General features: G+C 44.0%; 1 protein-coding gene across 2 annotated transcripts in view; it reads right to left on the bottom strand.

The window, feature by feature from the left end:
- Nucleotides 1-17883, bottom strand: part of PRKCH (protein kinase C eta) — a 200214-nt gene that overhangs the window by 64783 nt on the left and 117548 nt on the right. For both annotated transcript variants that reach the window (XM_077265566.1, XM_077265574.1), the window contains exons 8-10: nucleotides 17207-17341; nucleotides 15248-15421; nucleotides 1990-2144 (exon numbers count right to left, since the gene is read on the bottom strand). In XM_077265566.1, coding sequence (XP_077121681.1) covers nucleotides 1990-2144; nucleotides 15248-15421; nucleotides 17207-17341 — 464 coding nt within the window. The remainder of the gene's footprint in view (nucleotides 1-1989; nucleotides 2145-15247; nucleotides 15422-17206; nucleotides 17342-17883) is intronic.

Below are 17883 nucleotides of genomic sequence, written 5' to 3'. Positions count from 1 at the left end.
CTGCGACCGCGGTAGTTACGCCCCTGCCTATGGGCCCCGATGCAAAATTTGGACCTGAACCCCCACCACCTCGCATGTTGGTCAGATGTATGGGCCCTTGTAGCATTATAAATCCTAAAGGCATTCACGTGTTGCTCCCTCATTATGTATTATTACTCCCCATCCTGTCTCCCATCCAGGGATATATGTCTCCCATCCTGTATATATATGTCTCCCATCCTGTATATATGTGTCTCCTATCCTGGAATATATGTCTCCCATCCTAGAATGTATGTCTCCCATTCTGTAATATATGTATCATATCCTGGGTTATATATATCTCTCCTATACTGGTATATATGCCCTCCATCCTGGGCCCAACCTGATATATATGTTCCACAACCTAGTATATATGTCTCCCATCCTGGTATATATACCCTCCATTCTGGGCCCAACCTGTTATATTTATATGTCTCCCATCCTGGTATATATTTGTCTCCCATCCTGGTATATATATGTCTCCCATCCTGGATATATATGTCTCCCATCCTGGTATATATTTGTCTCCCATCCTGGATATACATGTCTCCCATCCTGGTATATATTTGTCTCCCATCCTGGTATATATTTGTCTCCCATCCTGGTATATATTTGTCTCCCATCCTGGTATATATATGTCTCCCATCCTGGATATATATGTCTCCCATCCTGGTATATATTTGTCTCACATCCTGGTATATATTTGTCTCCCATCCTGGATATACATGTCTCCCATCCTGGTATATATTTGTCTCACATCCTGGTATATATTTATCTCCCATCCTGGTATATATGTCTCCCATTCTGGTATATATACCTTCCATCCTGGGCCCAACCTGTTATATATTTGTCTCCCATCCTGGTATATATTTGTCTCCTATCCTGGATATATATGTCTCCCATTCTGGATATATATGTCTCCCATCCAGGTAAATATTTGTCTCCCATCCTGGATATATGTTTCCCATCCTGGCATATATGTCTCCCACCCTGTTATATATTTGTCTCCCATCCTGGTATTTATATCGTCCATTCTGCCGCTGTTCTTTAACAAAAAAGAAACCCTATTATAGTCACCTTCCTCTGCTACCATGCCGCATGGCACCCCCCTTCTATGGCTGGCGTAGAAACCTCTGATTGGCCACAACTTGCTTTGCAGTGCTCTATACCGCAATGCATTTCAGCTGTATGTGTGTCCCCGGACGCACATCCAGCTGAAATATGTGCTGGCGTCAGCAGGCCCCTCTCCCATATGTGCCCGGTCGCGGTAGCACCCTCTGTGACTGCGATCGTTACACCCCTGCCTACTCACAGTAAATGCTGCCAGGTATCCAGTGGTATCGGATTTTTATTTATCTAATCTGACATCTGCAGAACCCATAAACCCATAACAAGATTATATCTTAGTTTGCTAAGTGTATATACCATAAAAGTGAAACAACGACTTTATTTAAGAGACACTTCAGATAATCTCTATATTTTGGATTTTTCTAAGTGTTTAATTTTCCTGCAGTGCCCCCACAGGGGGATATGAAGTAATACAGATTTCTCATTAAAATCAAGAGGAGCGCTTTTTTTTTTTTTTTTTTTTTAAATCAATCTCTGTTCAAGTGAATGGATAGTAGTCCTTAAATGAAGGCCTCCCCTCTATTAACTCAGTACAAGGATTTAGAAAAGGGTCTTCTAAACTAGACAACCCCTTTATAGAAAAGCTAAGAGGGCAACGTATGGGTGCAGATGACAACAGTTCACCCAGGAATAAAGCTGAGCACAAACATCGGCCAACTGCAATACCATACACAACCTGCACACAGATATGGCTTATTTTTTCTATTTTATTTTTTAAACAGTACTTTTTTGTTAATCTTGTAAAACCGCTTTAACCCTTGACCTTTGAGGTTGTAATGGAGGACAGGAACACTGCAGTCAATCCTGAAATTTTAGGTCTTGAGTGACTGATTAATATCTTACCGGTAAATCACTCCTTTCTCATGAAGAAACATGAGGGCTGATGTGATCTCTGCGCTGTAGAAACAAGCCCTGGCTTCGTCAAACCGTCGAGATTTCTGAATGTGAAACATCAGGTCACCCCCATTCACAAATTCCATCACGAAAAACAATCGGTCCTTTATGGGGAGGGGGGGGGAGAAAAGAAAAAAAGCTGTTAAAAATAAGATTCAACATTGATTATTGGGGTGATACAGTGTCAGTAAACACATGTTGTTCTATCTGTAGTGTCAAGTTATGCAGTTTTATAATAAACGTATGGTTTTCGAGATCCAAGTATAACGTTAATTGATGAGTCCTGTGTACCGGTCCTTTCACACAAAACCTTAATAAAAGCATGATATTGCTGCTTTTATCACCCACAATAAGAAAAAGCTGCTCTTGGAGCACACACCAATCTATTGTGTCCAGGAACTGTCTTAATTCTCATGCTCTTTATTAGCATTCTGCCAGCACTATGGATACATGAACAGCTCCAATAACTTGCCTTCCCTGCACTAAAACCTTCCTATGAAGTGCAACTCTCCACCTACTTATATTCCTTCTATCTCCACACCCTCCTCTTCTTTGTCTGACCGCTCTGGCTTTATAGAGCCAGAAAATGTCAGAGACAGATGTAAAATCAGCAGGTGCGAATGTGCACTTAAATATTTGGGTGCATCGAGCCCCTGTACTTGGTTTCAAGAGTCATTCTGTGCTGAAAGACTCCTTTTATATACTGCCTCCCTAAAAAATACATATCAGATACTCCCAGCGCCTGTGTGATTGTTCTGGCACGTGAAAGCTGCAGTCAGTTGCCTGTTAGACAATCCCCGCATGTGTTGCAGTTCTCGAAAAGCATCGAGACATGCAGTCGTGGGGGTTCGAACATATTATTTGAACATGCCAAAGACACTTGGCTAGCACCGGAGCATGCTCAGATAACACCTTATCTAAGAACTTCACTCATCACTAGTCACCGCGGCTTGTAAGCTAAACCTCCTGCTTACAAGATACAACCACTTACGCTGAAATATGTCTTGTGTTTCACAGAAGCCATAATAAGTGTTACACAGTAACAGTCGGAGAATGTGCAGACATCTCAACAACAAGGACTGGTCATATTTTTAGGCATTAGCCAAATTGCAGATACGCAAGAATAGAACTGGACCCCAGTAATCCAACGTTTATATATTGCAAAAACCGGGATTGGCTGTAACAGCCATGTATGCGATTATATCTATGTATGAATATTATCCAATGACTCTACCAATGCTGAAAGAACAGTAGTCCCGCTGCCGATGTAAATGTAGCACTCTGTGATGTATACAAATTGGGTCATGAACACCAGAGCCTTGCTCTTGCTGAAAGTAACAATCCCCGCGCCCGTGATCCGTTTTATACATAGCATCGCTATGGCTACGTTCACATTTGCGTTGTGCGCCGCAGCGTCGGCGCCGCAACGCACAACGCAAACAAAAACGCATGCACAACGCTGCGTTTTGCGCCGCATGCGTCCTTTTTTTGATTGATTTTGGACGCAGCAAAAATGCAACTTGCTGCGTCCAATGCGCCCGGACGCGTGCGCCGAAGGGACGCATGTGGCGCAAAACGCAAGTGCGACGCATGTCCATGCGCCCCCATGTTAAATATAGGGGCGCATGACGCATGCGGCGACGCTGCGGCGCCCGACGCTGCGGCGCAGACCGCAAATGTGAACGTAGACTAACAGATGTCCATGATCATGGCTGTGGTCACTTGTCCACCAAAGAATATCAAACCCACAATCTGTGTACCCAAATCCAGCACCAAACACTCATTTTTAGCTCTGCAGTGACAGTTAGTGTAGCTCAGGTGAATTCTAAGTGTACCAGCACCTAATGTTCTGCAAAGTAACACACCCAATTAGATGTATGCCTGCTTTAGCCGATAGGATATATTGCAACTGGTTAAAATGGCCATCTATGATCATATCTAGTAGCCAATATATGCTGCACCTTTCTGACTAGCCCCCTCCTTTAACTCTGGGAACGCTTGGTGCAATGGACAGGCAGTATAAGTGTCAGCCCTTTTAGTTCTTCTTCCCTTTATGGTCATGGTGTCTAGAGGAAGATATTTCACTTTCTTCTATATCTGAACATCTCAACTCAAGCTCCGAAAATTCAGTATATTCTGTACTCTTCGTCCTCCCTGTATATCTTAGAGATGAATAGCAGATACGGGTAGCGATCCAGAGCCGCGAGTCGAATATCATCGGTTGTGCAGTCCATTTTGGCAATTGTCACATTCATCAATATTTAGGCAGTTTTTCCTTATTCTTTGAATTGTAAAAGCTAAATATTGATTGAAAATTTTTCACTAATTTTTCCTTTGGCATATCTTTACTATTTTTTTTGGGGGGGGTGGGTCTTGTCTTCTCCACCTAGATATCGTGCCATTGCCGTCATCATGTATTTCATATCACTTCTCAGGTGATCAGGAAATATTGAAAGCTCCGGCCATTACGACTCTCATCTGCGTCATCCAATGCAAAGAATCTTTCCTTTTTACTTGTTTTAAACTTTTATATTTTTGATAACTTTCATACTCTGCACTAAACCGCTCAGATTATAAGAAAATATTGGGATTATCTATGGGGCCATCAAGTATTGTCGCGAAATCGTCTAGGACAACTATAGGTAGGTCCTAAATTACAGACTTTCCTCCATGACTTTCCCTTGCCCTTTTAACCCTGTGCAGAAGTGATTATATTACCTCCTGCACTTGCGGGACACAATGTGTGACATGTACGGTATGAAGCCAGTGTCACCTGACCTGACACACGAGTTCACGTTATCGCCTTTTATCCCGTAGTGCTGGTGTTGCATCTATCACAAGGCACAGCGGTATAAATACTCGTCTTCTCAGTCCTATCCTCAGGTCTGGAACATTGAACATCTATTTTTGAGCCCGGGGAAACATCAAAACACAACTTAAAGGGATCATGTCTTCTATCATATTGGCTCTCTGTTCATTAATGGTCCAGGAATAGAAGCCAGCGGACTGAATCTGCAGGGAACAGGCTAATTATATGCTTCACTGTCTCCCATTGCTATCATGAGAGTGACTTTCAAACTTGGCCAAGTTCCAATCCTTATTTTCAGGAACGTCAAGGTCCCACCAACCACTGCTTTATCTATCAGAGAAAACCCCTTCAACCTATTTAGCATCTGAAACATTGTCAATGTCACTACTTAAAGGGATTGTCCACTATTTTTTTTTCTTATTTATATGCATGCAATTGGGTCTAAAAATCATTTTGGCAATTGGGTTTCATTACAAATTTTGCACCGTTTGCCTCCTATAGCCTCTATATTGCGCTGTCTATTGCTGGCGGGGTCAGCCATATTATCTCTATTATGTCAGATGTGTTACTCACAGACTGCACAGCTTTCTAGTCAATACAATGGCTGCTGGTGAAGGAGCATGTGACCAAACCTGTCCATCAGCCTCAACCAATAGAACACCTCACATGAGAATACTGCATTTCTATTGGAGGAGACAGGTCTTGTCACATGTTCCTCCACCAGCAGCCATTTGATTGCAACTTCCGACATTTACTGACCTTTTCAGTTTTAGTCTGAAGTAAGGGATGGTGGTCGTCAAACCTTTTTCTCATAGTGTCAGAAGTTGTCGCATAAACACTACTAGGAAGCCCATTTATGGGTATGTAGACTTTTGCAAGCATTGGCTATTGATGCAATGTATCCCCCCAACAATGAAGAAATTACAAAAATACTCTTAAAAATAAAAAAACAGTATTGTATGCAGCTCTAATGCAGATCCATGCGTCTCCAAGGTTGCATCCTACAATCCCTTGTGCAGTCTGATCCTGCAGTCATACCGCTTTCTACCTGATAATGTACAGACTGCAAAAGAGAAGGATATTGAAGGAGTTAATATTGAAATGCAGGATTTGTGTACAATATTTGCCATGGAGACCCATGGGTCTGCATGAGAGCTGTGTACACAAAGCAGAAGTTTGATAATGATACCATCTGCTAAGCGGTTACATTTTAAATGGTTGCAAAAGTGTACATACCCATAATAATAGTAACAAGAATAATAAAAATATTGATCACACTCCAGTCTCATGGATCAGCACTGACGAACACAACGTCGAGCTCTTTGGCAGCTGCTGGAGGATAGATGAGCCCGACAAAGACATGACTGAACAGCACATTACAAGGAAAAATAAAAAAAACGCCCTCATGTAGAATTTGTTATCTCTCATGCAGAAATGTAAAAAGCCAAAACTGCAGAAATGTACAGCAAGCAAGTGTCATCTATGGGATCAACACCCTGGATTTAAAGAGATGGATCGCCTATATTATTCTAATGCATAATACCGATAAGGATACATATTCACTGTAATAGTCAGATTAAAAAATGTAAATATTAAACAAAAACATAAAAATGTAAAATCGTCCCTTTTCCCACTCTGTAAAGAAAATACATCAGTATATTTGGCATCGCGCCTTTCTAAAAGGTCCAATCTATCAACATAGAAAGCTACTTTACCCATATGCTAAATGTCTTAAAGGGAAAAAAAATGCCAGAACGATTAACAATTTTTGTTTTGCAAATGTTATTTTTTTTAATTAAATATACGGTATATAACAAAACAAACCCCATAATATTATAGAAGTTTGCTATCGCCGCTATTGTACTCTGCAAAATTATACTATTTAGCAGGTTTTCTGGTTGTAGATATAACTTTTTTTAAATTTATGTTCAACATTTTATAGGGGCGGCGATCTTACTTGAGCTTCTGTTATCATTTAGGGATATGCTTTATGGCTGCAATATTCTGGTGGTGATCATTGACTTCTATGGGAAAGTGTTGTGGGCATGCTCCTGGAGCTGTGCAGAGGTCATTGTGCAGGGAGGAGGTGAGGCTATATACGAACCTCACCTATTGTGTATGGTGGACCAGTGCTACGTATATAGAAGTGTTACCGGTTATTGTATTCCTGTCTGTGATGACTAATGAAAAGCGATCCATAAAGAAGATATGAGCAATTTATGTGCTCGCTGATAATACAAGCTCACAAGGCTCAGGAAATGGCCGTCCTGGGACGTGTCACTAAATGTAACCCTATAGGATTAGAACAGCTTCACTGCAATCATCTGTATATTTAGAGCATCATTAACAGTCCACTATGTCTTTGGGTCCATCCGCTTTAGGCCAAGCTAATTTCAATAATTCATAAAGAGATGGTATATTCCGAACTCTACAGTCTGTGTGATGTGATATGTGAGATTTGCGCAGAACTTTTTTCACTATAACGTTAGTAATGTCACCAGTGTGGTGCAACTTCGCCCCCTGCTGGACATTAATCATTAGGACTTCATTTAGTGAAAGTTTCCTATCTGTAACCCATTGCATGGTGCTGGCCTCAACTAGATTACCTGTGAATTTAGGCGAAAAAAAACAATCCGGTAGATTGATGTATTCTCTGGCTACTAAATATATATATCTTTTCAAATGAAACAAAATGTTATGGACATCTAGAACAAAAACAATCTGTCCCTTCAGATTATCCATGCATTAGTGAAACCTGCTAACCTGCATGATGTGCCATACAATGAGGTCAACGGGTAAAGTTTCTCTTTGTGGAGAGCAGCAAGCTTGTATAGGGAGACTTAGAAGACAGTACCATCTCCTTACACCAGCCTGGCGCGTTCCACAAAAAAACAAAAACTTTTGCCCTGTCTAAAAGATGAACAATACTGACCATGTTTCCCCCTTGAAGAATATCGTAGTTACTCACAGATAACGGTATTTCTCTGATCCCATGACGGCACCACGGAGAGAGGGATCCGCCCTCAGGGACAGGAAACCTACAGGTGAAAAAGGTGGTACCTCTCTCCCGCATCAGTTGGTTTACAGAGGCTTAACAGAACGTCAGCTGTAATTTAAATATTTTAATCTTAGGCTTATCAGAGGCACCGCGTGACTAAATGTTAATAACTAAAGCTAGTGTGCACACCCACACGTGAAGGGAGGGAATGTACAGGTGCCGTCATGGGCTCAGAGAAATACCGTTATCGGTAAGTAACTACGATTTTCTCTTTCCCCCATGACGGCACCACGGAGAGAATTTCATAGATGTATATTAGGGAGGGACCACTGCCTCCAGGACCCTTCTGCCAAAGGTGAGGTCTGAAGAAGGTCTAGTTGGTAGTGTTTAAAGAATGTAGAGGGAGAAGACCAAGTGGCCGCCCTACATATCTGCTCAATTGAGGCTCCAGCTCTCTCTGCCCAGGAGGTTGCCACCGATCTGGTCAAATGAGCTCTGACCCCCTCTGGAATGGCTTCATTACACGAAGAATATAAAAGGATGATGGCATCCCTTATCCATCTCGCCAGAGTGGCCTTCAATGCTTTATGCTCTTTGTTTGGACCCTGAAAGCACACAAACAGAGACCTATCCCTCCTACACTCCCTCATGGCTGCTAGATATTGGGTTAAGCATCTTTTAACATCTAGTGTGTGCAGGAGTTCTTCCTTTCTATTTCTGGGGTTTGGACAGAAAGAGGGTAAAGAGATCTCTTGAGATCTTTGAAAACGTGACGTCTTAAGGACCACTCTATCATCTAGTATCTGGGTTAGAGGTGTGTATGCTGATGGAGCCTGTATATCACTAATTCTGCGAGCCGATGTTAGTGCTACAAGAAGGGAGGTTTTGAGGGATACGGTTTTTAGAGAAGCTTGTGACAAAGGCTCAAAAGGTGCTTTAGTCATTGCAGAAAGTACTAAATTTAGATCCCAGGGAGGTATAGTGTGGTGGACAACTGGTCTAGATCTATTTGAGGCCTTAATAAATCTTTTTATCCAGCAATTCCCTGCTAAGTCGCAGTTGTAAAGGGCGCCTAGCGCTGCTCCTTGAACTTTTTAAGTGTGCTTGTTGCTAAACCTTTTTCCAGCCCCTTCTGAAGGAACTCTAGCACTTTCTGAATTGGGATCTCCCCCGATAAACTGGCACCCAAAACTGACAGAAATCTCCTCCAGACCTTCCCATATGCTCTGGTAGTTATTGGTTTTCTACTTAACAAGAGGGTAGAAACTAAGTTTGAAGAGAATCCTCTCTTGGTTAGAAATTCCAGGCCGTGATATGCAGGTTTTTCACCTGCGGATGGTTTACCGGCCCCTGACAAAGAAGGTTCGGGATATCTGGAAGAACACAAGGGTCAGTTATAGACAGTATCCGCAGCCACGGAAACCATGCTCTTTTTGGCCAAAAGGGAGCTATCATGATTACCCTTGCTCTGTCCTCCCGAATCTTCCTCAGCACTAAGGGAATTCGTGCTATTGGGGGAAAGGCATAGGCTAGCTGAAAGTCCCAGGGAATTATAAAGGCGTCTAGGGTTACTGGACTCCCCCATGGGTCGATCGAACAGAAGGCATGAGTCTTCCGGTTAAGACTGTTTGCGAACAAGTCTATCTCTGGGAGACCCCAAAGCTCTACTATGTGGTTGAATACCGCCTGGTTTAATTCCCACTCCCCTTGCTTCAGCTGTGTTCGGCTTAAAAAATCTGCGGCCTGATTTTCTGTCCCTTTGATATGAAGGGCTGACAGTGAGGACAGATTGGCCTCGGCTAACAACAGGATAGATTTTGTTACCTCCATCAACGCTCGAGATCTCGCTCCCCCCCTGGTGATTCAAGTATGCTACCACCACCCTGTTGTCCGAGAGCACCCTCACGTGGTGGGAATGGAGGAAGAGTAGGAAGTGGTTGAGCGCACATTTCACTGCCAGGAGTTCTTTCATGTTTGAGGAAACTAGTTTTTCCTCCTCCGACCAGGGGCCTTGAGCAATTTGATTGTCTAAGTGAGCCCCCAACCCCAGGGACTCGCGTCGGTGGTCTGTGTGATAGATATCGGCCATACCCACGGAACACCCCTGGTTAGGTTGTCTTGATCCACCCACCAAGCTAGGGAACGTATTGTTTGTGAGGAGATTTTTAAGCGCTTTTCTAAATCCCCCTTTAAGCGAGATTCTGCTTCTAGTATTTCCCACTGGAGATCTCTGGTGTGACTCTGGGCCCATTGGACCGCTGGAATACAGGCTGTCATTGACGCCAGTACGGACATTACTTTGCGCAAAGTGACAACTGGGGATCCCTTCAATTGTGTTACCAGTTGAATCATGTTTGAAATTTTTTCCCCGGGAAGACGGCATTCTTGCCATACTGAGTCTGAGTCTATCATTATCCCTAGATACTGTTGTACTTGGGTTGGGACAATTCTGGACTTTGCTAGGTTCAACATCCAACCTAGATTTGTTAGGGATGTCATCACTTTGTCCAACTGTTGACTGCAATGGAGGGAGGACTCGCCAATTACCAGGAGGTCGTCCAGATATGGGACTATTAGTATATTTTGCTCTCTTTTGTGAGCCATGACCTCTGCCATTAGTTTCGTAAACACCCTCGGGGCTATGGCTAGGCCAAAGGGAAGGGCCCTGAATTGGTAATGCTTTAGTTCCCCTTGCATTAATACCGCCACTCTGAGGAATTTTTGGTGATCTGAGTGGATGGGCACATGGTAGTGTGCGTCTTTTAAGTCGATGACAGTTATAAAACAAGATGAATAAAGCTTTATGACACAGGTACTTGTTTAGTTTTTTCAGGTTTATGATTGTCCTGTAAGTTCCATCCGGTTTCGTTCGAAGAAACAGAGGGGAGTAGAATCCTGTGCCTTTCTCCTGGTCTGGGACTTCCTGCAGGACGTTCTTTGTCAGAAGACTCTGTATCTCCTTTTGAAGGCCCAGTTGCTCGGCCTCTACTTTTCTTTGTGGTGTCATGATAAAATGATGAGATGGCATCGTATGGAACTTCAGTTTCAGCCCTGTCTTTATTATATTTAGTATCCACGCACTCCCAGATATTTTTTCCCAGGCTGGAAGAAAGTATGTCAATCTCCCTCCCACCTGGGGCACACCTTCATTGGGGCTGTTTTTTGTTATCGGGTTTGTTGAACATGAAGCCTTTTCCCTTAAATCTTTTGTCCTCCCATCCTTCTTTTTGATTTTTAGGGGGCCTTCTACGCATAAATTTTCTGCTCCGAAAGGGCCGTCTATAAGGTTGGTTGGGAAACCCTGGAAAAGCTTTTTTCTTGTCCCCTGCTTTCTCAAGAATTTCATCTAGGGTAGGCCCAAATAAAAATTCTCCCTCGCAGGGAATGGAGCATAGTTTGGCTTTTGTCTATAGGTCTCCCGGCCAACACTTGAGCCATAAAGCCCTTCTAGCTGCATTTGAAAATGTAGCAGACCTTGCCGCTAGTCTCACCGCCGAGTCTATAGAGGCGTCTGCTAGGTACGCAGCGGCTCCCTTCATTATTGAGACTGAGTCCAATATTGATTCTCTTGGGGATCTATCCTTTAGTTGTGACTCTTGGTGGTCTAGCCACACCATTAACGCTCTGGCGGTACATGTGGCAGCTATGGCTGGTTTTAACCCCCCACCGGCAGCCTCCCAAGAGCCCTTTAAGAATACTTCCACCTTCTTGTCCATGGGGTCCTTAAGGGACCCCATATCTTCAAAAGGCAAAGCAAATCTTTTAGTGGCTTTTGCAATGGCGACGTCTAACTTTGGCGCCTTCCCCCAGAAAGAGCAAGCTGGGTCGTCAAATGGGTATTTCCTCTTTGGGGTTAAAAGGACATTTTTTATCTGGCCTCTTCCATTCCTTTTTTATTACGATACGATACGATACGATACACTTTATTGATCCCGTGGGAAATTATGGTATCACAGCAGCACAACTTAAATCATAAAAATCATAAATGAATTACTTAATTGACATGACAGTGGAGTTGACAGAAGAACATTATACATTATACATTAGAATAGGACACACACAACGAGTGAACTGAAATGTAGAGAAATAAAGTAGACATTCACCTTGATGATTTAACCCTAATGTTATTGTTGTACATTCCCATAGCAGTTGGCACAAACGATTTCCTATATTTTTCCTTCTTACACCTCAGAAGTATTAGCCGGTTACTGAAGGTGCTCTTCTGTCTCATGAATAGCTCATATAATGGATGTGCATTATTGTTCATAATTGCCATACACTTTTCCAGAGTTCTTCTCTCCACTACCTCCTCAAAAGAGTCCAGATTGCAGCCCACAGCAGAACTTGCCTTCTTGATACTCTTATTCAGCTTATTAGCATCAGAGGCCCGCACACTACTACCCCAGCATATGATTGCAAAAAAGATGGCACTTGCCACTACAGACTGGTAGAACATTTCTAACATTTTGCTTCACACATTAAAAGACTTCAGTTTCCTTAGGAAATACAATCTGCTCATCCCCTTCTTAAGGCTTGTATTTTTTTCATTTAATGGGAACGCTCTTCGTTTCCTTTGTTCTAGGCCGCTAAACATAAGATCTTGCGCCGTATTCTTGGGCCGAGTCTCCGCTAGCCCCATGGTTGTCCTAACTGCTTTTACTAAAGCATCTGTTTCTTCAGTAGGGAAACAATTGCGGCCCCCCTCTGAGGATAAAGAGGATGATGGAGAAGAGAGTGAACTATCTGTACTATACTGATCATTATCTTCCTCACTGGAAATCAACTCCGGGGATATGCGCCTGGACTTATGCTTCCTTTTTAAACTTTTAATGTTTTTTAACGCATCTCCCACCTGGGTTTTGATTAACTCTTTTAGGTGAGATGCAAATCTTGGGGACTCTTCACATATAGTATTTTCCATGCATATAGCACAAAGCTTTTTGACCCACGTAGCGGGTAGTTCTAAGGAGCAGATTGGACACACTCTGTGTCTGGTTTTCGCTGCATACTTTTTCCCCTAAGAAGACACAATAAACCCCATTTAGAATATGAACATTCACGGAGGTCACTTACCCTCCTAGTGTGAGGGAGATACCGGTTCTGGCCTAGGAGTTGCATCCTCAATTTGAACCGCTGTTGGTCTCCTGGATTTATCGGAGCCTCTGCTGCGCTGGGATCCTGAGCTGTGATGCTGGGAAGAGGCGTCCTGCCGCTGTCGCCGCTGCTGGTGATGGCGCTGTTGTTGCTGGCGTTTTTTTGGAGGGGACTGCAGAATTTCTTCTGCCAGCTGCTCCTTCTCACTCATGGTGAAAATGGTTGAGCACCGGCGTTTGGTTTAGCTGCCTTATACTTCCGGGCGGGAGGCGCGCCGCGGTATCAATTTTACCCAGAGATGCCTTGCGCCGCCCCGGAAATGACCCATGCGCCTACGCACTCTGGACTCCCAAGGAGCCTTGCGGTCAGCGAGCGCGCGCATGTCACCTTTCCGGCGCCCGGCCTCCAGGAGTGTCGGAAGCGCCGGAGCAGCCGCCGATGCCTCCAAAGTTGCGGTGCTTCCTATAGGTGACCGCCACCACCACCTCCTGGGCAATGGACCGGCGGTATGTCACCAGGTGGCCGCCGCCACCTATTGCCGCCCATTATGGATTTTGAGGGAGAGGCAGGCTGGATCCTTTTCACTGCCTCTCCTCCGCACACACACAGGGTCCGCCGACCCCGGATCGTGGCCTTCAGGGACGGAGAATCCACCACGTCCGAGGCAGGGCCCCCCGCTGCCTGAACCCGGCTAGATGGACCCCCGGCAACCCGCGATGACAGGTATGCCGTAGGTTCCCCATCAGGGACAGGAAACCGAACTGATGTGGGAGAGAGGTACCGCCTTTTTCACCTGTAGGTTTCCTGTCCCTGAGGGTGGATCCCTCTCTCCGTGGTGCCGTCATGGGGGTAAGAGAAACAAGTATTTTGTGTTATATAAAGTGTAATGTGAATTGTGATGTGCAGTAAAGATGGTAGTAGCATTGATAATGTATGTAGTTTGACAGTAGGGATAGAGTTAATATTTGGGACTAGCCCATAGTGGTAGGGGATAGCACAAGTGAAAGTGACAGTTTCCTGATAGATAAGGCTCACTAAGTGACAGAGAAAGACTTGAGGTCTGGTAAGTCTGCAAACTCGCATCATAAGGGTGTCCCTAAGCCAAGAGAGGAGACAATAGCAAGATCCTGAAAAACGGGAGAGAAAGACTTGACCGAGTAACAGATTTATCAAGAAGATCCGTGTCTTTCTGCACTGACTGGAGGATTAGAAGACCGAGTGAGACGGGTCCTGGTACTGGACGGACGAGAATGTGAAATGAAGTGAGTGTCTCGGGCCGGCGTTCCTAAGGCGTCGGCAAGCTGCAAGCTAATTTTGGCCATATTGGCACAATCCCTTTAAGAGGGAATATAAGTCAGGACCACGGGAGGAAAAGATGACTTTCATGGAGTGTAATTTGGTACTAGGCTGGGTTGCTCAGAAACAAGTGGGACTAGTGAAGGTTGGAACAAGAGAAGTGAAGAGAATATGTATACAATGCCCTGTGATATTGAAATTTATGAGAAATGTGCCCAGAATTTCATTTATATAACTGTCAGAAGACTTTTGTTCAGTAAAATTACTTTCTTAAAGAACTGGTGGCTTCCCTCCTTGAACAGTGAAACATCTGGTCCTGGCTAACCAACAACATTGGTAACATGAGGCCTGCACGGGCGTAGCACTCCCACGACAAGTCCACACTCCCAGATAGGACCCCCTTCTTCAAGTAATGTGTTGGGGCATAAGAGACAAGCATCTCGTCCACGGCTACTGCCTCACACTACATTACAACTGTATATCACCTCTTTAAAGGGGTTGTCCGGCCTTGGGGTACAAGTCTGCTTTCACTCTGTGTGACTCCATATCTGTGAATCCTCACATCGCACTCACTCCGTGTTCTGAAGATTCTCAGGTGTCGGCGCTGGGAGCGGCCACAAGTATTTGCATAAATGTGGTCATGTGCCGACTAGACATGTGCGGCCTTGCTCAATACAAATGAATGGAGCGAGGCCGGGCATGTCTAGTCCGAATGTGGCCGGAAGTATGCAAATCACATACTTCCGATCACATGACCACTCACTACCAGCATTGGAATTGTGTACGCGCTGAGGATTCACAAGTCTGCAGTCACATAGAGTCACAGCAGACTTGTACTCAAAGGCCGGACAACCCCTCTAAGACATCTCACCCAGTCTCCTACTTTGTGCTGATGAGTGGCAAAAGATTACAAATACCTGTAAGAAAAATGAAGAATCTGGCTCGGTTTTACATCCTGGAAGACGACACATCTGTTTAGTGAGAAGCGAAGTGTTCACTGGAGAACTCACCGGAGTCTGGAAGCAGCAGAAGAGCTGAGTAAGAAACGGGTGATTACACGCCAGGGCCAGGATGCGTTTCTCAGTCATGGTACATTCCACATCATCATCTTGAAGAATCACATCCTTCTTTAGCACCTTCACTGCATAAAGATTATCACCCTCTCTGGATTTGGCAAGCATCACCTGCGGGCACAAGACACCAGCGAGCTGGAGGTATCAGCACAAAACATTATCGGGGCGGTCTGCGGTCAACTACAACAATCAGCTGTAATCCACAAGGAGGAATTAGCTCGGAGGGTCTCAGAGGAAAGAATAAAATAGTTATAACTCTCCCATCAGGACGAGCTCATTGATGGACTCTCAGTTAACTCATTCTGCAGCCACAATAGACAGTGCAGCACATATAATATCAAAGGCAATTAAAGCTACATTTTTAACCAAATGAGTTTTAATAAAAATGCACAAAATAAAGTAAAAAATAAAAACTATTAGTGCCAACAAGGAGTCCATATTCTTCAGAATAATTTTGGCTAATGAAAATGAAGAATCCTGAATAGTAATGATCGAGCACTAAAATGCCTGAGTGCTCAGTACTTGAATCGAGCAGGTCAGACACTCGGATGGGATTGACTTGAGTACCAAGTATAGTGCGAAACTCAAGAAGACCCCAACAGGAGGGCTGGGGAGGCAGGAAAATCACTGAAATGGATGGAAACAGCGCTCCAGTGGAATGGGAACAGCATGGGGAAGACGCCTGCATGCATCTCTAACACCCAGGTCACTGCTGGGAACAATGGTGTCAGAGTATTACTCCACTTTACGGACTGACAATACCGTGTGTAATTTCCCCATAGACTTGCATCAAATGCGGTAAATCTGCAGTGTAAAAAAGCACATGCGTTGTAAGTTTGCTTACACAGGTATCTTTAGCCCGCTTTATAATCATTAAATAATATTATTGGAAAAATAAAACAATGTTGGGTCCCATTATTTTTTGATAACCAGCCAAGGTAAAGCAGACAGCTTCGGGTTGATGTTAATAGGTTGGGAAGGTCCATGGTTATTGGGCCCTTCTCGGCCTAAAAATACCAGCTCGCAGCCACCCCAGTAGAGGCGCATCACATTAGATGCGCCAATGACATAATGCAGTAGAGTGACATGAAATTATATCCCACATATTGTTCACAGCAGGCAATCCCTGTATGTTTATTGGATGTCTATCAGCCATAAAACATGCAGGGTGGAGACTAGAGCATGGCGCTTGCTGATCACTAATCCTAAACACAAGCCTACTTTCTAGGATACACACCATGGATTTTATACAATAAACATGGCTTGTCCATGGCAGTGTCTGGTATTGCAGCTCTTTCCTATTTAAAGGTAATCTGTCAGCAGGTTTTTGCTATATTATCTGACACCAGGATGATGTGGGGTCAGAGACCCTGATTCCAGCGATGTGTCCCTTAGTTTACTGGGTGCAGCAGTTGCAATAGAATCACAGTTTTCTCTGCTGTAGATTTACCAGTTCCCTGAATGCTGAGACCTGTATAACCACGCCCACACCACTGATTGGCTGCTTTCTGTGTACACTGAATATTGACAAAAAGCTGCTAATCAGTGATGTGGGCATGGCTGGACCAGGAGGTACTAGACAACTTGTCCTGTAGTGATAATCTGCTGCTGATAAAACTCTGATTTTATTAAAACAGCAAAACATATTCTAGTAAGTGACGCATTGCTGGAATCAGGGTCTCTGCCCCTACATCATGCTGCTCTCAGATTACATAGCAAAAATCTACTGACATATTCCCTTTAACATATTGGAAGGGAGTTCCAGTACCAGAAAGCCTATAGAACAGTGAGGAACTATTTTTGGAGATAGGTCTCTGCAGGTGCAACGTGACATTAACAAAACGCTGTGATACTAATAAATGTGCAGCATAATTCCAGATCTGGTGAGGGACCAACCTTCCCAAAGCTGCCTTTCCCCAGAACACGCAAGAAGGTGAAATCCTCAATCCCAAACTTGTACTGAGAGGACGTGTTGGAAAGAGAATCTTCTTCAGAGCCATTTTCTGACCTGGAGGGACTGTTGTCTGAATGCTAAAAAATACAATAAAAGAAAAGATGTAATACTTTACTTTATTTATAATTACTACAGTTTGAAGGGAACCTGCCAGATTCCCCAAAGACGTACGTATCATAAAGGTGCCCAACACTGTGCCCATATTAGGTGTGCTGATAGAAGCGGCAAAAACTGCGGCTCATGACTTTCCAAATGGCCATCTAGTCCATTGGCCGCTTATTTCCCCGAATAGTCCAGGCCTCGGGTGTTAAAATCACACCCACATGGGGTGACCGTCATCTTCACTGTAGGAGCTCTGGCACAGGTGCATGACATCCTGTTCTGAATCTATGCTGGGCACAGTGAAAAAGTTGTCAATCAACCCAAGTGGGTGTGAATACAGCACCAGAGGCCAGGACTAGACTGGGGAAATAGATGCTTTGTTGAACTTTCTAGGTAATTCTGAGAGAATCTGAGAGCAGCATGATGTAGGGGCAGAGAGCCTGATTCCAGTGATAGTGTCAATACAATCAGTGTTTTATTAGCAAAAAATTATCACTACAGGACTAGGAGTCACGTC

This window comes from Ranitomeya variabilis, chromosome 1 (assembly GCF_051348905.1).
Source record: "Ranitomeya variabilis isolate aRanVar5 chromosome 1, aRanVar5.hap1, whole genome shotgun sequence".
NCBI classification, from domain to species: domain Eukaryota; kingdom Metazoa; phylum Chordata; class Amphibia; order Anura; family Dendrobatidae; genus Ranitomeya; species Ranitomeya variabilis.
Note: the sequence above shows the minus strand (reverse complement) of the source record. Positions and strands in the feature narration are given on the sequence as shown.